The 25,814-nt window shown below is 35.2% G+C and overlaps 1 protein-coding gene across 5 annotated transcripts in view; it reads right to left on the reverse strand.

The window, feature by feature from the left end:
• Positions 1 to 25,814, reverse strand: part of RASAL2 (RAS protein activator like 2) — a 403,677-nt gene that overhangs the window by 151,600 nt on the left and 226,263 nt on the right. The window contains exon 1 of one of the 5 annotated variants that reach the window (XM_082465090.1): positions 11,480 to 23,821. The exons of the other annotated variants lie outside the window; for them this stretch is intronic. Within the exon in view, the coding sequence (XP_082321216.1) occupies positions 11,480 to 11,492 (13 nt within the window). The 5' untranslated portion in view covers positions 11,493 to 23,821. Of the gene's footprint in view, positions 1 to 11,479; positions 23,822 to 25,814 lie in introns of those variants that run through there. 5 annotated transcript variants of the gene reach the window in all.

Here is a 25,814-nt window from a genome sequence, read left to right on the forward strand (position 1 = left end):
GAAAAGTACACAGTAGTACAGTACAACAGCTGGCATATACGGGCTGGCATCAAGTGAACAGGCAAGAAGAGTTACTGACTGGAGGAGGGAGAGGAGGTGGGAGATGGTAGAGCTGAAGGATCATCAGCAATAGGAGATGGAGGGCAAGCTGCAATTTCACTCACGTCTGACATTGATGGAACACACGTTTGCATCTTTGAAAAGTTCGCAACATGAAGGTTCGTATGTAGGGGACTTACTGTAATCCCATAATAATCCTTTCCCCCCCATCCTATGTTGCCCCTCCCCTCTTCCCTCTCCCCACTGGTAACCACTAGTTTGTTCTCTATATCTGCGAGTCTGCTTCTTTTTTGTTTTATTCACTAGTTTGTTGTATTTTTTAGATTCCACATACAAGTGCCATCATACAGTATTTGTCTTTCTCTGCCTGACTTACCTCACTTAACATAAGGCCCTACAAGTCCATCCATGTTGCCACAAATGGCAAAATTTCATTCTTTCTTATTGCTGAGTAGTGTTCCATTATATGAAATTATATCTTTCTTAAATGTCTGCTAGAATACTTAAGCAAAGACTTCTGGGCTTGGATTTTTATTTGAGGTAAAGCTCTTAATTTCAGATTGAATTTCTTTAACAATATTAGGATCTTCTTCTTGTGTCAGTTTTCAGCAAGTTGTATTTTCCTAAAAGTTTCACTAGTTCATGTAATTTAAAAATTTGTTTCCATAAAATTGTTTATAATATTCTGTAAGTATTTTTTACTGTATGCAGGATTGATAGCAACATATCCTTTTCCATTCTGGATAATAATTATATTTTTCTTGATCAGTCTTGCCAAAGGTTTGTCAATTTTATGTCTTTTCAAATAACTAACTCTTAGCTTTGTTGATTTTCTCCACTGCATGTCTGATTTGTTTAATTAATTCCTATTCTAATCCTTTTTTCTTTCCTTCTATGCTCTTTACTATGGTACTATTTTTCTAACTTCAAGTTCTACTCTAGCTAAATCATACAAATTTTGATATATAATATTTTCAGTACCATTTGGTTCTAACTTCTCTTATGACTTCTTCATTGATCTGTGGATTATTTACAAGTGTCTCTGATGCTTTTAAGAGGACAGTTTTTTAAAAAAATACATTTATCTCACTTAGTTGTTTTCAGTAGGAGGGTTATTCGGAAAACCTAGCCCACCATTACCAGAAACAAAGAGCCTATAATATGTTCTTAAGTGAAAAACACAAGTTGAACTACAACATGTATCATTTGATCATGCTGAAAACACAGAAAAATTGTCTATGTTCATGTGCTACTTACACACATACATATACGCACACACACACATATAGAGAGTCTGGTAGGATAAATACTAATTGTTAATTTTAGTTATATGTGCAGAAAATAATAGAATTCCTGGAGTGTGGGGGAAGGAAGAGCTTTTATACCTGGGCCTGGTTTGAACTGTTAGGAATGTCAGCTATTTCTGTTATTTTTTAAATTAAGATTTTATTTAAAATAGACCCACATAATACTTCAATTATTATAATGGATTAGAAAATTATATATAATCAAGGGAGCACGGAACTTGAAACTTTATTCAATTAACTTCTTTGGTTTTCAAGTAGGATTTATTTGACCTCAGGAAAAGTAAGATTTAACTTATGATGTCTCACAAAGAAGAAGATCCTAAGAGTCACAGTTTTAAAGCCCCAAACCTACATACTTCTATTTCACTCAGATTCTACATACTGCCACATTCTCTTTTTCCTCCTCTTAATGGATAGGGAAAATAGTTTGTGACAATGCTTTCATATATATTTTGTATTACTGTGTTCCTCACACTGGACAACCTTAATGTCTAAGTTTTCTTCAAGATCTTATTTTCTAGCCTTTCCATCACTGAAAACACGTCCAAAATTTTTTAGATATGGCACACAGAAGAGAACACAGTACTCTAATAAGGACTACAAATTAAACGGAAAATAACTTAATATCTCAAGTGTTATGTTTAAAAACATAATCTAATGAACAAAGCAAAATAAAAATAAATAAATAAAAGTTCAAGGAATAACAGCGGCACAGGTTACCAAGAATTATGAGGCATTAAAAGATATGCATTTGGAAAGATCTATAATTAGAAGGCAGGATTGAAAATGGGCAGGAAACTGTCATGATGGGCAGGATATACAACATCTTTAGAGGCCTAGGGAGTTCCCTAGAGTTCAGATCATTCTTCAACAGCAAAATAATTTAAGAATGGATAGGTCTGTAACTTTTTAATTCAGAAATTTAAAAAAATTCAGGACTGTCATTCATCAGTTGATGATAAATATGAGGTGGGGTCACATGTTCACCAACAGCTAATTTGGCATCAGAATCTGTTCGGCAATATTTGCATGATTATACTGTGTTTTCCTTTATTTTATTAAAAATGGGTGGCAGATTGAAAATGAAAATGCTGCTATCACAGAAAAGAAGCATAGGCTTCATAAAACTAATATTAATTTAATTAAAATAAAGATGAGACTGTTAACCTGCCAGAACTAGAGAATCATTAATTTCAATGAATAGTCTACATTCGACATGAAAGGGGGGAAAAAAAGCACAATTAAGAATCGTGCACAAAGGCTTTGGTGTTTATGATGTGGGTATATATGGTTCTCACATCTTTGTATAATCCTCTACCCTTGGGTGTAGGTGGGGCCCTGGATCTGTTAATATGATGGGATAGTCACTCCCTCGATTCTGCTGTATTATATGGCAAAGATGATGGTATAGTCATTCTTGTGATTATGTTGCATATTATACTGGACTCCATCATAGTAGACTAGAGTAAGATTCTCTCACTGGCTTTGAAGAAGTAAGTTGCCATGTTCTGGGAGTGTCACAGGAATGAGACGCAAAGGTGGTCTCTAGGAGCTGAGAATGACTCCCTGCCAATAGCCAGCAAGAAAACAGGATTCTCAGTCCTACAACTACAAGAGGACTCTGAGCTCCAGATGAGAATGCAGCCTGCTAATACTTTGGTTTTGACCTTGTGATACGCTGAGCAGACAACCAGCTACACTCTGCCTATACTTTGGTTCTATAGAAACTGTGAAATAATAAATGGGTGTTGTTTTAAGTCATTGAGTGTATGGTTGTTATAACAGCAATAGAAAACTAATTTAGTATGCTAACATGAAAACACTGAGCTTGAGTAAAGCGTGAAATATGAAGGATCTAGTGGAGAAGACTGCTGTAAATGAATCCATAGAACTAAACACATGCATTTTAATGATTCAGAACTGGAAGGATAAGATGGAGGGGGGCGATTTATGTGAGAAGAGAAGAAAGGCATGCTCAAGAAAATATCATGCTTGTATTTTTGCAAAGAAAAAGAAGGAAATTAACATTTATTAAGTATCTTCCATTTATAGTGTTGGATACTTCCACATTTCAGTGATGAAAAACTCTTTTAGACATTTCTCCAAAGAAGATATACAGATTGCCAACAAACACATGAAAGAATGCTCAACATCTTTAATCATTAGAGAAATACAAATCAAAACTACAATGAGATATCATCTCACACTGGTCAGAATGGCCATCATCAAAAAAATCTACAAACAGTAAATGCTGGAGAGGGTGTGGAGAAAAGGGAACCCTCATACACTGTTGGTGGGAACGTAAATTGATACAGCCACTATGGAGAACAGTATGGAGGTTCCTTAAAAAACTAAAAATAGAACTACCATATGACCCAGCAATCCCACTACTGGGCATATACCCTGAGAAAACCATAATTCAAAAAGAGTCATGTACCACAATGTTCATTGCAGCTCTATTTACAATAGCCAGGACACGGAAGCAACCTAAGTGTCCATCGACAGATGAATGGATAAAGAAGATGTGGCACATATATACAATGGAATATTACTCAGCCATAAAAAGAAAAGAAATTGAGTTATTTGTAGTGAGGTGGATGGACCTAGAGTCTGTCATACAGAGTGAAATAAGTCAGAAAGAGAAAAACAAATACCGTATGCTAACACATATATATGGAATCTAAAAAAAAAAAAAAAAAGGTCATAAAGAACCTAGGGGCAAGACAGGAATACAGACGCGGACCTACTAGAGAATGGACTTGAGGACATGGGGAGGGGGAAGCGTAAGCTGGGACAAAGTGAGAGAGTGGTAGTGTATATATGGACATATATACACTACCAAATGTAAAATAGATAGCTAGTGGGAAGCAGTCGCATAGCACAGGGAGATCAGCTTGGTGCTTTGTGACCAGCTAGAAGGGTGGGATAGGGAGAGTGGGAGGGAGGGAGACGCAAGAGGGAAGAGATATGGGGATATATGTATATGTATAACTGATTCACTTTGTTATAAAGCAGAAACTAACACACCATTGTAAAGCAATTATACTCCAATAAAAATGTTAAAAAAAAAAGTTTTATTTTTCTTCCAATAAAACAAGTAATCACATATCCTTTAAAAGCATAGAAATGTTTTTAAAGCAAAATGATATTAAAGCCAAAGGTACAGAAAACTCTTATTAAATTTGTATCTAGAACTAATTAATAACTATATGTAAAAATTAATGTTTGGTATGAGTAAATTTATATCTTTATATACACTACAGAAATATATATATAAATTGTTACTACTATAAAATATTTAAGTCATATGAAAATTAGTGTTTTATATGTCTTTGAATGCTTATGAATGGTACTTTGAAAGTTTATGGAAAGCCTGGTAGTTCTATTATTCACATCCTGCAATTTTGTTTTGAAGATGCACTTATAAGCCCAGTCTATCTGAGGCTTTCCCCATCTAACCCTTTAAATGACTCCAAATGTAAAGTCCCTGACAGCACACATAGACTAGGCAAATTTATTTTATTTTTGTCTGCACCGCACGGCTTGCCGCATCTTAGTTCTCCGACCAGGGACTGAACCCGTGGCCTCAGCAGTGAAAGTGCCGAGTCCTTACCGCTGGACCGCCAGGGAATTCCCTAGGCAACTTACAATTTAAGAATAAACATGGGGTCATTCCTCACCATCTATGCAAACAAAATGGACTTTCAAAGAATATCATACCATCATCCTGGAAGTTTACTTATTGTTTTTTGTTTCTATTTTGTGGTTCTGTTTTAGCAAAATGGAAAGATTATAAAAATATCTTTTCTCAGACTCTTTACTAAATGATAACATGCATTCAGAAAAGTGTATAAATAATGAGTGCACAGGTCAATAAAGTTTTTCAAATGGAACTCATCCCAGTAAATAGCACCTAGATTAAACAGAACAGGACAGAACAAAACAAAACAGCATTACTAACAACCAGAAGCCTCCTTTATACATCCTTTCCAGTCATTACCCCATAAGGATAATCACTATCCTGACTTCTATCACCTCAGATGAATTTGAACTATATAAAAGTAGAATCAAACGGTGTGTATATTCTTTTGAGACTAACTTTTCATGCTCAATATACATTTGTGAGATTTATCCATTCTGTTGCAGGAAGCAGTAGTTCTTTTCAATGCTGTATAGAATTCCATTGTGTAAGCAAACCACAATTTAGCCATTCTACTGCTAATGAGCATTTGGGTGGTTTCTAATTTTTAGCTATTATGAACATTTTTTGTACAGGTGTTTTGGTGAACCTATGTATGCATTTCTGTTGGGTACATATATAGGAGTGGAATTGCTGGGTCACAGAGCATTGTTCAGCTTTAGTAGATACTGTCAAATAGTTCTTCAAAGTAGTTGTACAAATCTATACTCTCATCAGTAGTGTGTGAGAATTCCTTTTGTTCTAGATCCTTGTCAACATTGGGTATTTTCTGTTTTTCTCATTTTAGACATTCTGATGGTTATGCAATTCCATTCTGGTTTAAATTTGCATTTCCCTGATGAATAATGAAACTGATCACCTTTTCATATACTGAAGACCCACTTGGATAGGCTCTTTTGTAAAATGGGCATTGAAGTCTTGCCTTTTTCTCATAGGTGTGTAGGAGTTCGTTATATATTATGATTGGATATTAAAATTTAAAAATATCTCTTTTCAGATTGTCAGAGAAAAATGTAACATAAGCAACATCTGGACTAAACCTGGAAAGCTTTAAAAAAACCAGTTTCTATTCTCCTGTAACACAGGTTTGACAGGGGAAAAGAGAAACAAAAAGTCTACCTTTAAATATTTAATTCAAGAACTAAGCAAAATAAAAATGGGCTTACAATTTCTGACACTGGAAGAAACCTACTGGGAAGCTGTCATAAATCACAGTATTTTATAGCAATAAAATAGTCACGTCCTTGAAGCTCACTATTTCTTGTTAATTAAAATTTGATTGTCAAATACATTTTGCAGTTTGTTCACATTTTGCAGTTTCTCAGAAGATATGTTTCTGAGAAAAACTGGTAAATAATTGGTTGGATTTTCTTTTTAAAAAGGACCAGAGGAAAGCCTGGCTTCTGCTTTTAAATACCCTTCCATTTACAAATAAAACAAACAAGTAACTTCTAAACTTTCTAAAAAGACTTCTGCCTTTTATATTGCAATAAATTCCCTTTGAATAGTACGCTTTGGTTTTGTTAATAAAAATGTTTCCAAGGGAGACTGGTTTTCATTCTTTGTAATGACAGCAATAACTCCTCGGATTTCTTCCTTACACCATGGTTTTGGTTTTGTTAATAAAGATGGTCAACACTGGCTCCAATTGGAAAAAAAAAAAAGAAAAAAAGCTACTTCTTCGGAAAATTTACCTTTACAAGTTGATCATCAATCAAGTATTTACTGAGTGCTGTATTTATAAGGAAAGGAAATGAATAAAACCAAAGTTACTAAAAATATATTTCATAATTTTAGCAATTGTCACTGTGCAAATATTTACAAGTAAAAAATGGTACTCATAAAACAGAGTGACATTTATTGTTTCAGGAAACTACCATGATGTTTCACTGAGTATTAAGGGGAGGCAAAAATGCTTCAAGAAAAATTTCAAGATGTACGTAAGCTAACTGTATGGAAGATAAAATAAAGATCTTAATTCATTAAAAATCTCCTTATATTTCAGCTGTATAATGGAGACTCACAAAAATCAGACCAAATACTTACTGTGATACAGTTCCTTTACCATATGCAGAAGGTAAATAATCTATTATCCTTTCTTTGAGTGATTTGTTTCCTATACTTTGAGAAAATGCTAATAAGAAATATAACCATACTGAACAAAATCTTAGAAATGAGCTCTTCATAATGAGCTCTTGGTACACAAAATATGATTATCCTTCCCTGTTCACAGACACATCACATCTTGTCCTGTCCTTTGACTGAGCAAACCCAATTCTTTCAATGTATTCACACGGGCTAGATTTTTTGGTGGCTCTTCTTGCACTCCCTTTGACACATCATTCCTTTTTTAAACAAATGAAATAAATTATTTCATTTATTTAACTGATGCTTTATAGTCTAGGTGTTCCTAGAAAAAGGGATTATTGAAGTAGGGACCCAAACATCTTATCTTCTCCTATCTGAATCAAGAGACCAGAAATCAAATCAACTGCACACAACCCATTTGAAATGTAATTTAGCAAGAAAGTTACAAATCAGAGGGTTAAAAAGTGAAAGAATATCCAGTTTTTCTAGTTTTCATGTTAACTAAAGGTAATATCTATGAATAGTTAACTATACAACAGTGCTGCTAAGTTTTTCCAAAGGTACTCTATAGTCTGAATTAAATGCAATAATCAGAGTAAGCAAATTGTCCAACAGGCTGGCTATCCTAGGTGACACCTGGTCCTGAATGACACCGGCTTGATCCTAGCAGCTAAACTTGTTTGCTTACTTACTTTTGAAAGTCTGACAAAGAAGAGCAAGCAGAACCAGGTCATTTTTATTCTTCAAAGAACAAAACTGTATTAACCTGAACTAACTTTACAAGTTGCTGTTTCAGCAATTCACTTATTTATAAAATATCGTAAACCTGAGAATGACAGAAATGTGGAGTCTTACAGAGTCTAATTATTGATAAGAACTCCTCACTGGCTCCTTCTCCATGTGTTTAAGTTCAGAGAGCTCCTCATTCAGCAGAATGGTACAGTCTGAGTAGGGGCGAGGAAGGTACCAGAGAAGATAAAGACCTTCATCTGAATTTTAATGATGATTCAGTAAGTCTCTCCTACTTGTCAAGTATGCACAAAGAAAATATTCTCAGTGGCAACGCTTAAGGCTTCCAGACACAAGCAGATATCATACCCATAATTACATGTGAAACTCTGATAGACTGAATCCCCATCAGCACGCACACACGCACACACACACACACACACAAAGGAAGACAAAAATAAAGAGAAAGAAAAGACAGCTCTAAGAGGATTTATATTGCTGAGTCATAACTCATTTTCTTGACTCACTGTTCAATAGGAAACAACAGAACATAATCAATTTTTTTCTCTTTCTGCACTAAAGAATTAGATATTTTAGAAAGTTCATGCATCTCAAGTGTAAGAATCTGCTGAACCTGATTTCACCACAGTCACCTGCTTCACTAAAACTGATAGGGAACTGAAAACAAGAACAACCACAAACAACCACTAGAGAGCGTGAAAGAACAGAAAGAACAAAACCAGCGTAACACTTTTCCTCTTTACAGGCTGCTGAAGAAGGTCAAGACTGGAGCAGAAGGGGAAACACAACCATGTGGTCTACATAATAGGATTCCCAGAGTTTTGAGTGGATAATCAGGTAACCTTTATGAGTAAAGAATTAACTTGACAACTCAGAGCATTACAAAACACTGAATTATACCCAAGAAGTAGAGAGAAATTGCAGCGGGAAAGAAGTAACTCCTCTGAATGAGACAAAAGTTTTGATCAACTATAGCCAAACTTTTATCAGAAAAATGTCAATGGCTATGACGCAGAGCTGTTTACCTTCTTTGCAAATTTAATATATAAACTATATGGATATATATTTCATGAAAAAAAATTTAGAGAAACTAGTATCAAGGAAAAAAAATCATGAGTAGTGAAAATGGGCCTGACTTCAAAAAAACAAGGGTCAAAAGAAAATTGTTTCACATACATAAGAGAGTTTCTTTCCTCATGTCATTCATTTCACCCTACCCACTCCCTTCCCATTTACAATCTGTCTTTGGTCATAAAATGGGCACCTTATTAGCACACTGCTTTTCTCTAACAGAGAAAGTATAAACCTGCATAATCTGACATCTGTATTCAGGACAGAGAAAGGAGTATGTGTTTCCTTCTAATATTTTTCTCTTTCCAATGCATGGTAGTAATTTTATAATTATCAGATTGGTTAATAAAGTAGTTTCTTTCAAGTTAGGTCAGTAAAATACCAGCAATAGATTAATGACTTGATTGTTTCTAACATGCGGAAATACACTAAGGCCAAAAGTCCATCTTCATCCATCCATCCATCCATCCACCCACCATATACACACATAATATATACACATATATCATGGCAGTCCTTTCACATACGCCAGCAGGATAAAAGATGAGAGAAAAAAATCTAAGCTCTGTGTAACACAACATGAACACTGTTAAGTTGGATAGAGCATTATGTCCTCATTCTCACAGCCATCAGTCCTTTTATAAACAGTGTGTTTTAATAATGGATTCGGCAGTAAGACAGTCTCTTGTTTCCTTCTGGGTAGAGAATGTACTTTGTAATTTGATTTCCGATAGCCGAGAGCAGTAGTGAAACTGTTCCTTACAACTTACTGTTCATCCCTCACAAACTTATAAATCACAACTGCATCTACACAGACCTAGTCAAAAACTGGAACAGCAGGTCAAGCTTTAACACAAAAACACTGCATCCCTTCACTGTGCTTACAGCCAAATCAAGCTAACTTGTTCCCAGGAATTGTAAAGAGCCATGACAGATTCTTTTGACAGTGGCTATCTTTACTATTTAGCTCACTAGAATAGTGTGGCCTCTTTCAACCCCACAATGGTCTCCAGAAAAATAGAAAGGGCAGCAACCTTTTTAGGGACTAAATGAAAATGTATGAAGACAGATGTTCACTGTCTGTTGTGACTCTCAAGATCCTCCACTTAAGTTACCCTCTAACACATAATTCATGAGGTGGTGTAACAGAGGACCCTTATAAATGGAGGAAACAGAGCTGGACCTTGGATAAGGAAGCAACTGGTTCAAACAGCTGGATAATTTTAAAATGTTATCTTACATTAAAAAAATATAAACATAGAGAAGGCAGTGACTATGGGGTGACGTTTTGCTTCCAGTAAATAGATACAAGTTACCCCAAAACAGCTTTACTAACTTAAATTATACAGTTGCTAAGTCCCAAAGTCTTTAAAAGAAATTAAAATCAATTTTAATTTTAATTTCATATACAGATATTCAGAACATGCCACAGCTATGTAATTGTTTATATAAAAGCAACATACAAACTATAGTTATTTTCCTTAACTGAAAGCTATTTTTTATTCTGATAAATATTTTGTTATATATTTTTGGTTTCGAAAAAGAATATGATATCAATATTGATGACATCCAACCCCCAATATTTCCTCCCCATAAGATTTCAATCTAGGTTTACGATGCATTTGGTCTTTAGGCAATAATTCATGGTACCTGAGCCAGCAGATACAGTATGGATAAAGTATAAAGCCTAAATGTATTGATAGCTGGTACCATGAAAAAACCAGTAAACTGCAGATCACGAGACCTGGATTTTCTTTTCAATTCTGTTGTAATGCTGTGATCTCGAGCAAGCATCAACTCCATTAGACCTAAATGTTCTCATTGAAAATGGAGAGAGTGGACTGCAGTAGACGTCTCTCAAGTCTCTTTCAGATTTAACTTTCAATGAGCTAATTAAAGTTTCTAACTTGTCATCTATTGGCAGAGGATATTAAAAGCCTGCTTGGGCAAAAAAACCCACAAAAAACAAAAAACAAGCAAAGTTCTCATTTGAACTCTTACTGTTGTCTATGGATCCAACCTGTTGAGCTTTCCGAATTAAACAGATTTACTACACGCTACTGAGATTCAAGCAAGGTTGTTACAATATTATTAATGGTCAATATATTTTGTCTCCCTCAGAGAGAAATGGGCTGTATCCATTCCCAGGTATCTTAATATTTCATAAAGAATCTGGGGAAGATACAGAATAAAAAATCCACTTCAAATTATTAAAAGAACAAGTAAATGTTGCAGTGTTAGTATTTTGCTATGATCATTACACCTTTAATTTATCTGAGTTTCTCAGAAGGCTATTCTTGAGCTGGATTTTGTACTGGATGTTGACAGCCTCCACACAGTATTCCTGTGAACTCACAGTAATGAAAAACAACCTATTTTTAAAAGCCAATAAGCACAAAAGTAAACAGTCATTCCATTTGTGTAATTTTGAAAAAGCACACATTCCCTTTAAATATATACGAACTTTTAATTTCTGTCTCAGACAGACTCTAGGAACTCTTACCTGGGGTCTGCATTCCATGAAGTTTCTGGGTGTTGCTAACATGATCTTTCCAGCATGCCAGTCAAAACACTTTCTATACCGTATGGTACTCACCGTGCTTGCTCACTTGCTCTCTCTCTCTCCACTTTTTTTTTTTTTTTTTTTTTTTTTGCTCTCGCTCTGTGCCTCAGACAGATTGGAATGTAGAAAAGCCAGAGCCAACGCCAGTCAAACTCCATCCCCCCCCACACCCCTCCCCGCCCAGCTCTTTTGCTAGAGAGCACTGAACAATGGCTATCCTTCCTGCTCAGAGAGCCTCTCTTTCACAGCACTGGATGCAGGAGGCAATCTAGTTCAGGAGAAGCAATGCGATTTACCAAGCGAGGTAATTCATTTCTTCTGTCCCAAGGGTGGATGTGTACATCTGTGTGTTTTAAGAAGTGATTCATTTTTTTTAAAGCAATCTACTTCAAAATCTGTCCTATTTTAGGGATAGAAAAATAAAACAAATTTCAGAGATTCTTATTTTGAGTGTTATTGTGCTGAATTAAAACATAAACTTTTCAAAACCCAGGGAAATATCTTACAGCTGAGGTATATATAGAAGTCTGTTAACACAAATATTATTATCTTAAAGTCACTCAGTGTGTCACCTTATCGCAATAGAAATATTTTAAATTCAGAAAAGAAAATTTTCATTTCTCTGAAACCTTTCATTCAGGTCTTAAGCTAGAACTTCATTTTAAAAATAAAGAATAATTAAAAATTAATTTTATAAACAGAATGGCTCCTAACTGATTAGTCAACTAGTTGTGATGAAACTATAGATAATATCACTATTCTCAGTCATTATTTTGGTTTGTTTTCAAATCTGACGTATTTCTAGGGTTTGTTTTTTCCTACATTCCAAAAAAGGAAGGCAGGTCAATGATGTAATCTTCATTATTGGTATGATGACCTAACACATTCTGAAGCTGCTCGTCTGCTAAGGTTAGCATGTCAGGACTGAGCAATTAAAAAATTCACCGTTTGAATCACCGAGCAGATTCCACCTGCCACTTCAGACAGTAGAACAGGACAGACATGAGAAGATCCCGGTTTCAATCTTTTATCTACCGTTTAACAAACAGCTGATAGAAACAAATATACTCTATCTCTATTTATGTGTTTATATACATGTATTATATATCTCTCTCATATACAATCTAGATATACATTTACACACAGATGTATTTGTATATGTACACATACATACATATGTGTGATGAGTGTGAATGTATGTATCTTTGGCACCCTTTTTTCCCTCCCATTTTTCTCTCCAAGTCTCAATGATTCACATATAAAGTCTCCTTTAATTCCATCATAATTTGGTTTTCGTTATCTGCTTTCATTTTCTTTAAAGGATCATAATACTCTAACATTGCGTTTTCCTCTGCCTTTACTTTGAGTTTCCTATCTCTACTTCAGAAGAACTATTCCTATAAACCCTACTGCTACTCAAATAAGAGTCATAGAGGGGGAAAAGACATAAACAAAAAGTTATACAGAAAAGAACAAACTAAGGATCTGACCATGAAGACTTACAGACCACAGATTCCCACCCCGCCCTATATGAAACAAAACACCAACAACCCCTACCCTCTTCTCACTCAGGTGAGCTTTACGCTTTATCATTATTTGTCTCATTTATAATTAACCTTAAAATAGTGCAAAGTATACCAAAATTATTTTTACTTATTATTCCTCAGAATATTTATAAAAAATAAGTCATGATTTCCATCATTCTATCCAAGAGTCAGAGTCTAAGTTAGAGTCTAAGCAGTGAGTCTAAATTACCAGGGAAAGAGATTTCAGCTCAATAAAAGGAAGTCAGAGCCATTGCAAGGCGCTTTCCGAAGGGGCTGCCTACTACAAGAGGCAGTGACTCCCTAACTCTTCCCACACGGGTTGGCAGCCCATCTGATGAATAACTGTAGTGCAACAACTCTCAAACTATGCTACTGAACTCGTGTTCTGATGATAAAAAAGAATAATAGCAATCTTCCGTGACATGACAGAGAAAGTTCATGTATACGATTTTCTCAAGTGTGAGTTTTTTCTTTTTAAATATATTTTAAAATGTTAGAATCTGTTACTGTTAATTAATCTTAAAGATGCCTGGAATAGTTCCAAATTCAGATCGATAATGACATTTTCAGATATCTGAAGGTGAATTATAACAATAATTTACTGTGTTCTGCAAAAAGCACTTTTCCTACCTAGAGTTCTGATACTTGAGTAAATCTGAGAAGCACTGTTGAGGAAACAATTTTTCATATACCCAAATATGATATTATTCCATTAGTCAACACTGTTCAAAGGATATTATACACCATATTTTATTAATTTCTATACTAAATCTTTCTCACAAGTAAGCATTCCTATTTATAATCCCATTTTATGCCTTCTAGCCTTGAAGTTGCTGCTTCTCTATCTAGAAGTTCCTTCCTTGCCTGGTCTGCCTGTTATACTCTTATTTACCCTTCAAAACCCAGATTTAAAATTATATTCTTAGTGTGGTTTACCTTATTTCCTACCCAGAGTTGATTACATTCTCCTCTGTATTTTTTTTTTTTTTACTCTCCACTATTTTTTTTTTCTTTATAGCCTTCATCATTCTCTAACATTATACTATGTACTGATGTTTAATGTCTCTTTTCTCCACCAGAACATGAGGTAGATGAGGGAGGGGCTTTGTCTTGTTTTCAGCTTATTGCTAGAGCCTATAACAGTGCCTGGCTTAATAGGTACTTAATCGGTGATGCCTGGATGGAGAGATGGATGGATGGATGAAAGAATATATTTCAATTACCAAACCTTTGTAAGTACTTACACCGAGGAGTGCTTTAGAATAACTTGAGGACAGGGACCATAGCATATCCATTTTCTGATGCCACAGCCTAGCACTGTGTATGTACATGCGGTGAAACAAGAATATAAAGGAATTCGTCTCAGGTTTGTGCGATTTCAAGTTAACTAACTGAAGATAACTGAATTATATACGAAGGGAAAATAGTCATTTCATCATTTACCCAATTAGGACCTACTTGTAATAGGTGAAATCCTGATCCCTAGATGTTGCTTCTTGGAATAATTTTTAATGTCTCTGAACCCACAGCCATGTGTTGTGCTGCCTTGATCACAGAAATGCAGCTTTTGAGGTAGACACTGAAGAGACTGATAAAATCTTAAACTACAACACTAAGGAGTTCTCTAAGAAGCTGGAGAAGCATGCGTAAACGGCTCACACTCCAGCCATGAGCTCAGGTTACAAAGTAACTGAAATCCATGTCCATGCAGAAAATCCCTCATGGGTTAGAAAAGCCTCAGAGTCTGAAGGTGTTTTGAAATGATATATTGGATCACATAACTAGAAAGCTCAATTCAGCACCCAGCATATCCATTTTGGTTAGTCGAGGGCACTTGAGCCATTTTATTTTTGCAAACAGTCACTATTTTGTCAATATCTGGTTTCACATTTCTCCCCTATACAGAGAGTTGGATAGGGTTGTCTTGACTAATCCATCTTACACAGTCATGATCCAGCACTGTACTTACTAAATGGTTCTACTAGGTTGAACTACGTGAAAATGCCATTTTTGTAAGTCAAAAATAGTCGAATATCAGCAATGATCAAATGAATAATAAGAAAGATTCAAACACTGAATGAAGGGTTGGAGTAGATAATTTTAAAGGTCTCTTCTGGTTCCAGAATTCCATATTATAATTCAAACATAAATAAAAGCATCAATCAAATTTAAAGTTTGGTCACCACCTTGTCAAACTATGGTCCTATTATAACTTAACACAGCACTCTGTTCTTGTCCTTCTTGGAACTTATATAATGTCTACCACATAATAAATGCTTAATAAATATCTGCTAAATAAACAAATAGCTTGAAAACAGGTATAAATGGACTACCGAAGACTGTATCTATGTGAGTTTCCAAGTTCAGTGTCAACGAATATTGGTTTTGTTTCTAAAACGCTAGGATATTTTTTTTCTAGTTATGAATCAAACAGTATGTTTTGTGAACTCTGAAGAATATGGATAGTATATTTTCTCCCTACCCCTTACAAAAGTAATTATGGAATTCTGACTTTGGTACAGGTATAGAAGTCAATGTAACAGTCATTAAGAAACCCTAAAACTATAGATGCATGATTTTCTGAAAATCAAAGGGTACACACAAAAAAGCTAGCTGCATATAATTAAAAGTTACTTGCACATCCACTTTCTTATCAAACAAATTAACAAATGAGCAAACAAACAAAAAATCCTGGTAATACATGTCATCTCCTCCTCCAAGCAGATACACACATTGATAGCAGTCAAACTGAGGTGTACACCAGTCTGTACGTGTGCTCCCTCTTCTGAACAGCAGATGATCAGAGACACAGCTTCTTCTAACCATAAACACAGTTTCTTTTAATGTCTCCCCATAAACCAGACTGACATTCTGATGCTGTGGCCTTCCTACTGCATTCTTTTCAGAGTTCGTATTAGAAAAGGAAACCATTGTTTATAACTAGAATGACAAACACCAAAGTCACCCACTTATTCAGAAATGCCACTGAAATTCTAATTTTTATTCCATTTTGTTTGTATATGATGGGACCACAAGGCATACTTCTCTTCTGATAAAAAGGCATTATAAAGACCAGAGGATCTGTTAGTCATATGGTTAGCAAAGTACTCAGAGTGTTTAGAAAAGGCACATGCCAGACAAGTGACAATTTTGATGGCCACACAACGTTTTTACAACTTCTGGCTAGGCATTAGAGCTTTGCCTTGCTTTTCCAGCTAAGATGATTTAGTAGACTGCATTTGCTTACCTGAAATGGCCACTGGTCAGGAGAAAGCACTATAAAGAGCAGGCAAAATCACACATCAGTCACCCTTCTCAATACTCAGGCTGTCATATGAATAGGACCATACTTCAAAGAAAAATAAGCAAAACCTTTGTGGAAAAATCCAGGCAAATCTTTTTCTAGTTTTATTTCAGTGTATGAGTAATAATATACTACAGAAACAAAAGCAACACTTCTATTTCTATGAAAAAAATCATTAATAAACAGTAAGAAGCAACTAAAAGCTTTCTGGGATAGGGTTGGATATTAATGGATATCTCAATGTGTTCACAGAGCCAAGGACATGCCTATGACATTGGCCCTCCTCATTTAAAAGAAGAGCTTAAATTGAACTTTAATAAAGCTTTCAAAAACTCATTTTCTTCAGTGGCTTTAAAATACATATATAACTATCTGCACGGCTTGGCTTGTTGATTTCCTGTTAAGCTAATCTGCTGTCACAACTGAAGTACTATTAGTCCACCTTTCCCATATAATGCAGATAACACTTCAGTTTCAGTAAAAATATGTCATTAGGCATTTATTTTTGCCTTAGTTTTAAAGAATATTTGCAAGTGTGGGCTACTGTTTCCATAAATCTACTTATAAAAAGCAAAGATGTCATGGTACAGCCATCTTTGGCATACCACTGATACAACAACATATACATGTACTATATAATTGAAAACACTAGCGCATACTGCAGGTAAAGTCCACTTCACTCAATTTCCATTACTCTCTTACAACTAACTAAAGCAAGCTAAAATCTAGCAGAACTCCAAGAGATAAATCATGAAGCAAAGAGGACATCAAAATGGACAACAGACACATGAAAAGATGCTCAACATCACTTGTCATCAGGGAAATGCAAATCAAAACTGCAATAAGATATTATCACCTCACACCCGTCAGAATGATTATCATCTAAAAGACAAGGGACAACAGGTGCTGGTAAGGATGTGGTGAGAAGGGAACCCTCATACACTACTGATGGGAATATAAATTGATCCAATACTATGGAAAATAATATGGGTGTTCCTCAAAAAATTAAAAATAGATCTACCATACAATCCAGCAATTCCACTACTGGGTACATACCCAAAGGAAATGAAAACAGTATTTTAAAGAGATATACACACTCCCATGTTTACTGCAGCATTATTCACAATATCCAGGATACGGAGACAACCTTAAATGTCCATCAACAGATGAGTGGGTAAAAAAGATATGATTTATATACCGATGAAATATTATTCAGCTATGAGATAGGAGGATAGCCTGCCATTTGTGACAACATGCATGGACCTTGAACACATTATGCTAAGTGAGATAAGTCAGACAGAGAAAGACAAATATGGTATGACATCACTTATATATGAAATCTAAAATGTCAAACTCAAAACAAACAAGTCAGACAGTAAAATGGTGCTTACCAGAGGATGGGTTTGGGGGGATAAAACTGATGTTGTTTAAGGGTACAGACTTGCAATGGATAGTAAGTAGGCCATACAGATCTAATGTACAATGTAATAAATATGGACAACAAAATTATATTACAATTATGTAATGTGATAAATAGCATTAGAACGGTAATCATATTACAATATATAAATGTATCAAAGTAACACGTTGTACACCTTAAATTCATACAATGTTATGTGTCAAATATATGTGATTTTTAAAAAGATGGCTCTGATTATTTTTTAATAGAAAAATCCATTCCCCAAAGGAAAACTGAAATTCTTAAGCAAGGGGAAAATTAATCTGTGGTACTTCTAGTCATTACTTCTGAACCATTAGGATGGTGATAGTAATAAAAATTAGACCCTTTTATTCAATTATATTCTAGGCTCCAAGAGTGCATCTCTGTTCCACTTAATGATACTAGTGTTATTACATTTTCGTTTCAAATATTACATTTTGAAATACATACATTTTCCCCCTATTTTTTGAGAAGGGTTATTTTTGAAAGTTCCTATGTAATGATATGAGATTTTTTCTTATTTTAAAAGGTGAGATGAATGATCCGCCAATCTGTTAAAGTCAAGTGTAAAACACTATGGACATGAAAAATAACTCCATAAATAATCTTTTTCAGTTTTAGAAAATATCAGTAAATATGAAAAATAACTTTCAAGAGGTTAAACTTCCTTCTAAATTTCTGCACATACAGTAAAAAAAAAATTCTTTATAGTTACCGAATAAAGTTCTACATAATAAGAAATAAATTAGATAGTCTTCCAGAAAAGGCAAAAGCAATGGTACAAAAGGTACAGAATTATGAGACAAGGCACATAGTCAATTCCAAACCAGCAATCCTACAAAGAAAGCACCATGTAGTTCACCAACAAAAATACTGCATTCAAGGATTGATTTGCCATTTGCTTTAATAACAAATTTTTCGGTCCGTCACAACGGATAACGTATTTTCTCTCCGCAACAGAACATGGCATCTAACTTTATTATTGCTGAAGCTAAAAACCAATGAAAAACTTGAAAATCATCTATGAGAGATTTGTTTCAGTGATAGGAGTGATGTAACTCCAATAAAAAACAAAAATTTGGGTTTTAACATATTCAAGAATTATGATTATGTGCCTGTACTATTCTTTAACCTACCTTCAATAATGGTTACTATTAACAGATAAATCTGTCCCAGGATAAAATAAAGTTAGAGCGCCTATGGCTTGGGTTTTTGAACTAATTTAAAACTAAATAATGTATTTAACATGCTGGTCTTAAAATGTCATATTGATAGAAAACAGAAATAAGTGAAAAATAGCTATATTTAGGGGATGTCTAATACGTAAGTGATATTTTATAAGTGACAAAAATTGAGAGATAAAAGAGGGGTTAATGAATTTGCTAAGGAAATAGTCATTGGTGACTAGGGGCAGAATCACACTTCCACTATTAGATCTCTCAAGAGGACATCCAGAGAAATAAGAACAGGGATATTTGTGTACGGGAACTGGAAATATCCCTTTCCCCCTCATGTCAGGAAATAAATACAATGGTTTCTATCTCATTGGCAAGAGAAAGATCACAACACTGCTTTTAAGGATATGTTTTGTCCTTAGAGAAGTTCTAGGCTTGAATTTGTAAAATGTGATTATTATGGATCATGGTTTACCCTGTACCATCAGCTGTGGCATGATTAAAATGATCTCCTATAAAACATTCAAAATTTCCTAAGGCTTTCATGATACATATTTTAAATTCCATATCACATGAAATTAAAAAGAATATGATGAATTGGAAAATGCTGAAAATATATTGTGCATCCTTGTTCACTGTTTAATTAGGCTCAATATTTACTGAGTGCTATTAAGTGCCAAACATGTTCTTGGTAGAGAAGTTCTCTAAATGATGCATGAAGTTGCATCTTCAGTAAACAGAATTTCATTCATCATAGTTTTTCCTAAGATTGCCAATAGCAACAAGAAACCTACATATTTTGTTTTCATATTTTCAAATAAATGGCTACACATTATTTTCCACTAAGTGACAGTAAAACAGACAACTCTGCTAATAAATTTATTTTTTTAACGGTATAAGGAGATAACGGTTGACAGCGTCACAGGACTCAGGAGTACTCAGCCTCTTTTTGTTTTAGAAGAGATTTTTAAAAATTAATTAATTAATTAATTAATATTTGGCTGCGTTGGGTCTCCGTTGCTGCGCGCGGGCTTTCTCTAGTTGCAGCGAGTGGGGGCTACTCTTCATTGTGGTGTGCGGGCTTCTCATTGTGGTGGCTTCTCTTGTTGCAGAGCATGGGCTCTAGGCACGCGGGCTCCAGTAGTTGTGGCACGTGGGCTTCAGCAGTTGTGGCTCGTGGGCTCTAGAGTGCAGGCTCAGTAGTTGTGGCACACAGGCTTAGTTGCTCCGCGGCATGTGGGATCTTCCTGGACCAGGGCTCGAACCTGTGTCCCCTGCATTGGCAGGCGGATTCTTAACCACTGCGCCACCAGGGAAGTCCTAAGAACTCAGCCTCTTTTGCTCACCACTCTAAGGTGAGCAGCAGAAAGAGCATAGAGGTTCAGAGGACTAACTGTAGGGCGAGATTACCAGGTTCAAATACCAGCTGTGCCATTTACTACTTACAGAGTCTTAGAAAAGCCCTGCCTTGGTTTCATTAAATATTAAAAAAGTAAACAAACAGAGATAATAATAGTACCTAACTCATAGAGTAAAGTAAGTAAATATTTGCAAAGTGCTTGGAACAATCCTTGGCACAAACCACTATGTAAGCATTTGTTGAATAAAATAAAATAAAAATAGTATTCTGTGTGTTTGGGGGAGGGAGGCTGTAAAAAGGCGGGGGGCGGGGAATGAGAACAGTTTTTATCATTCATCCCTGATTTGACATGGCATTCTTTCCCTCAAAAAGCTCACCTTCTTGTGATAAATATCTTTATGGATTTCTTCATTTACCAGGACTCACAAGCTACCATCACCTTGGATTCTCTAAATGGTTCTTTGCCTTCCATTTATAAAAATGTTTAATTCTTTTACCAGAGATCACTTTTAATGCGTTCATTACATGGTCTAGAGTACATCCCCCTGCAACTACAATCATGTGAAGAAGTCTGTAACTTTGTCAAAAAAGTATTACTCTTACCAAGACTACTAGAGATAAGACACTACATATACCCTATACCGTAATAGTAGATGCCTCGATAAGAAAATGCTGACGTTATAAATTACCCAAGGAGAGGTACAAATGAAATGTTCTGTGAAATAATTTCTCAGTAGGTATGTAGGATAGTATCTTATAGAACTTTGGGCATATATTTCAAGCAGCACCAGTAAAACAAACTAACACATCACTTATGTTCCTCATATTACGGGCTAATATTAGCTCAATCTTCAGCACTTATCCAATGAAATAATTTTGAGAAAAGATTGTGCAGGGTTTACTAGTCACCTGATAGTAATGCTGTAATAAAGTGGAACTGAAATAAACTGGTGCCTTCACTTTAGCAGTCAGCAACATTTATACTTTTCCTGCCACAAATGACCCTGATAACTTAAGGCAATTTAGTCAACAATATTATCAACCAAGATTTATTGAATGTATAATAAATACTGATCTAAATACTGCTGGAGATAGATTTTCCTGTCCAGTTGATAGTAAGAAGTACATCCAAAGTGGTTAAAGGGCATTAAATTTCGTCAAATTAATTGTTTGCTGTGTACTTCATTTCTGATTACATATTTACTATCTGTGACTGTTTTTTAATGAAAGGAGTTGTTCTCATGAAAAATCTGGCATCTAGAATGTTTGTCATAATCTATTAAACTATGCATAATTTGTACTTAAAGTCTGAAATTTCAGTACCCTACTTAAAAACTAGTTGGATTTTAAATGTGTTCATACATCGATTGTATGGAACTCAAGATTTCTTTTCTCACAGAAAATACAACAAAACTGGCAGAGAGAAAGAAACAAACATTTAATGAGCACCCAGTATGTGCCAGCATTCTTCTGGGGAACTTAATTTTAACACGTTATTTTTCACAACACTGTAAAGTAGTAACTATCATGCTGATTTTACACGTTCAGAAGGTTGTTTCCTTAAATTACACATTATTAAGTAATATATGTACATTATGGGAAAAATCTCAACTATACTTAAAATCAAATAAATAAAAAAATAGCAACCCCATAACCCACCCCATCAAAGACATTCCTTCTTTTAATTTTTAGCCTTGTCTTTTGGTATTTATCTCAACATTTCTAAATAAAACCTAGTGGTATAAGAATATTATTTAGATATATTGAGATTAAATTGAGAAGGCCCTAAAAGCCTTCTATCCTCTTACCCCAGTTTGGACTGGACAGTCTCTCAGCCAGCTACATGGCTGCCATCCCGGGACATCCCTTCACCAGTATTCTGGGGATTCCCTTTGTCTTTTTCTTGTCCTTTTCGATTTACCCCTTCTGTTACTTGACAGATCATTTAGCTTGGGATACAATTTCAGTTTTGAGTCATGTTCACGTGGAACTTTAACAGCACTACTCCATGGTCTTAGCCTCTAACATTACTGTCAAGAACTCAGATGCCACTCTTATTCGAATGCTGTATAGCATATTTTTGTTTCTGTTTTAAATCTGTTTCTGTTTTAAATAAACTTTTAGGAGGTTCTCCTTATCACAGATGTTCCGAAATTTCCCGAAGATGTGCTTTGAAATAGGTCTGTATTTACGTTGCTGAGCACTTAACAGGTTCATTTAACCTGGAAACTCATAACCTTCAGTTCTGGGAATTTTTCCTTCAGATCTTGACCAAATGTCCCTTAAACAGTGAGATTTTCCCTGGTCATCTCATATAGAATAATGTTCCTCTGCCTTCTTGCCCACCCACAGTACTCTCTAGATCCTGTACCCCACCTCAATTTTCCCCCACTGCATTCATCACCCTATGACATAACATAGAGCTGTCTATCTTTGTCAGTCTACTCCTACCAGAATGTAAGCTCCATGAAGGCAGGGGCTTTGGTCTGCACTGCTGACTGTTTTGAATGCTTTATTCACATAGGCCAGAACAGTGTGCAGCATTTAATAGAAATTTTAAAAATATATATGATGAATGAAAGGATTATCTCCATAAGGAAAGGTAATTTGCTAAGTCAGTCACTCTGTAGGGCTTTGAATCGGGAACAAAATCTTGGGAAGAGAGAAAAGAGAGACAAGGTCTCACAGCTGCTTGTCAGTAATTTAAGTCATTTTAAAATAAGAAATAGTCAATCAGTAATTGCCATTTGTACAAAGGGATGGAGAAGCACCATAATAAACTGGATTTTGAGTCATACATATTTGGGTTTGAATTTTGGTTCTGCCATTCATTTGGCATCAGTATTCTTGTCTATAAAATGAGGATAATAACGGCGTCTGTTTCACAGGACTACTGCCAGGAGTAGATGACAGAATGCATAGCCAGTCCTTAGCATGGTCACTATTTCATCATCATTGTGTCTATCTGGCCACACTTCTCGTTTCTTCATATTCATAACTATTCTTTATTTTTATTCTAAAAATATAAAGAGATAAAACTGATAGAGCAATCAGTGATACTAAGAAACAGGAAGAATCAGAGATTCCCACTTAAAATAGCCAGTTCATGGTATCGTATCCAAAAAACATGACAGGAGGTGAGATAAAGTCTACACAGCATACTTATTCAAGAATTTATTGAATTTATCAAAAAAAAAACCAAAACCCAAGTGTATTAGTTTCCTAGGGATGTTATAGCAAATTACCACAAACTGAGTGGCTTAAAAATAACAGAAAATTATCTCTCACAGTTTTCTGGAGACGAGAAGTCCAAAATTAAGGTATAGGCAAAGCTGCACTTCCTCCAAAGGCCAAAGGGGAGCATCTTTCCTTGCTTCTTCCAGCTTTTGATAGCTTCAGGCACTTCTTGGCTTGTGTCTATGTAACTCCAATCTTTGCTTCTGCTTCACAAGGTTTCCTCCTCTGTGTCTATGTCTTCTTCTCTTCTGTCTCTTATAAGGACAGAAATCTTATTGGATTTAGAACCCATCCAGATAAACCAGGATGGCCTCATTGAGAGATCCTTAATTTAATTTCTTCTGCAAAGTCCCTCTTCCCAAATAAAGTCACATTCACAGGTTCTGGATATTAGGACAAGGCCACTTGGAGATCAGGACATTTTTGAAGGCCATCATCAATTCACTACACCAGGTATATATTTTGTTCTTCCTACTGGATTTTTGTTGTATATTCCTATTGGGTTTTCTCTATTGTTTTTGTAGCTACAAGAATCAGTAAGGGTGTCTTCCTGCACATTATGCCTTCAGATTCAACAACAGATTATGATGTTATTTATTACCGTCTCCATGGCATTTTAACAGTTTTCTGATATCCAGTTTCTAACTTTAAAAAACTTTCTAGCCTCAAGAATCCACCTTCTAGTTTAAATGGATACTAGAATATAGTGTGCTTTAAAATAGCTATTAAGAGGCCCTCAATGACAGCAACTAAACTTGGATACATACAAATACTAGAATTTTAAAAAGAGTTTGGTAATTTTTAAGTTTTATTCAAAATAGAAAAGAAACATTAGTTAGAATGAGATTATCCTATTTACCTGGACATTATTACTACATCAAACTGGTCCTTCAGTAAGGACCTTACAATATTTATATGATGGTATGACAACAGTACTGCAACGGACTAAATGTTGGTGTCCCTCCAAAATTCATGTGTTGAAATTCTAACCGCCAGAGTGGTGGGATTAGGAGTTGGGGCATTTAGGAGGTAATTAGGTCATGAGGGTGGAGCTCTCATGAACAGAATTAGTACTCTTATAAAAGCGACCCCAGAGAGCTCCCACGCCCTCTTCCCACCATGTGAGGATACAAGAAGTCAGCAGTCTGCAACCCAGAAGAGGGCCCTTAGCAGACATCAAATCTGTTTGCTGTTAAACCACCCAGTCTATGGTATCCTATTATAGCAGCAGGGACTAAGACAAGTACTATATAAGAATGTATTATTTAGGCATAAATACAACAGAGCAGTTAAATTCATTGCTAAGTTTGGGAAAGCTTATGGAAATTTTAGTATAATTCTAATTTATTAACCATAGAAACACATTTAGTTATAAAAGCTCATCTTTATCAACAACCCTATGCTATATCACTGACATTAAACATTATTAAAGAGGCCACATTTTCTCCTCATTCCTATTTTGCATGCGGTTTCTTTTTTGGGAGGCTTACCTACCACTGTGGAACCTTCTAGCTTTGAGCAGCTACTCCAAGGCTATTTTTATCTAATTGTTTTGTGCACTGCTGATGATATTCTGCTTTTAAATATATTTTTCTCTCTCTTACTGTCAGTCACTCCCAATGTATTATTTCACAGGCTCCCTCCCTAGCTCATCTGGTTCCTAACACACATCTGAATACTTCCCTACAGTTCCTACTTCTAAAAATTAATTATTAAAGGTTTGTTTAAATATGTTTTTGACTCTTTGATGGCACTACTTTGATTAAAGTAAAAGGAAAAAAACCCAAAGTGCTCTAAGATAAAAAAGAAATGAACTGACATAAAATAATAATCTTTATTACCAGTTCTCTTTCTACTTCAGTCTCTTTCACTTCCTTCCTATCCCAAGAATTCATCTTCTTTTTACTCTTTTCTACCTTGAATTTTTCCTGTTATTCTCTACTCTGTAGTTAGAAATAACATGGCAAACACAGACAAAATAAAAATTATTTTGTAAGCAAAGGAAAAAAATGAAATGGATGGGAAGTTCCTGTTGTGATATATTAACTGTCAACTGAAATGGGAAAAAGTTAACGTGCAAATTTCTGAAGACAACAGGAAAGTAAATAGGCTGTACATTTCAGAGAAAAGAAAGTAGTCAGAACAATCCAGCAGACACAACAGCTTTATGAGAAACTTGGGAGCTTGCTTTCTTAAGTATTGTTACTACAG

The sequence above is a fragment of the Balaenoptera physalus genome (assembly GCF_965194825.1).
Source record: "Balaenoptera physalus genome assembly, chromosome: 1".
NCBI lineage: Eukaryota > Metazoa > Chordata > Mammalia > Artiodactyla > Balaenopteridae > Balaenoptera > Balaenoptera physalus.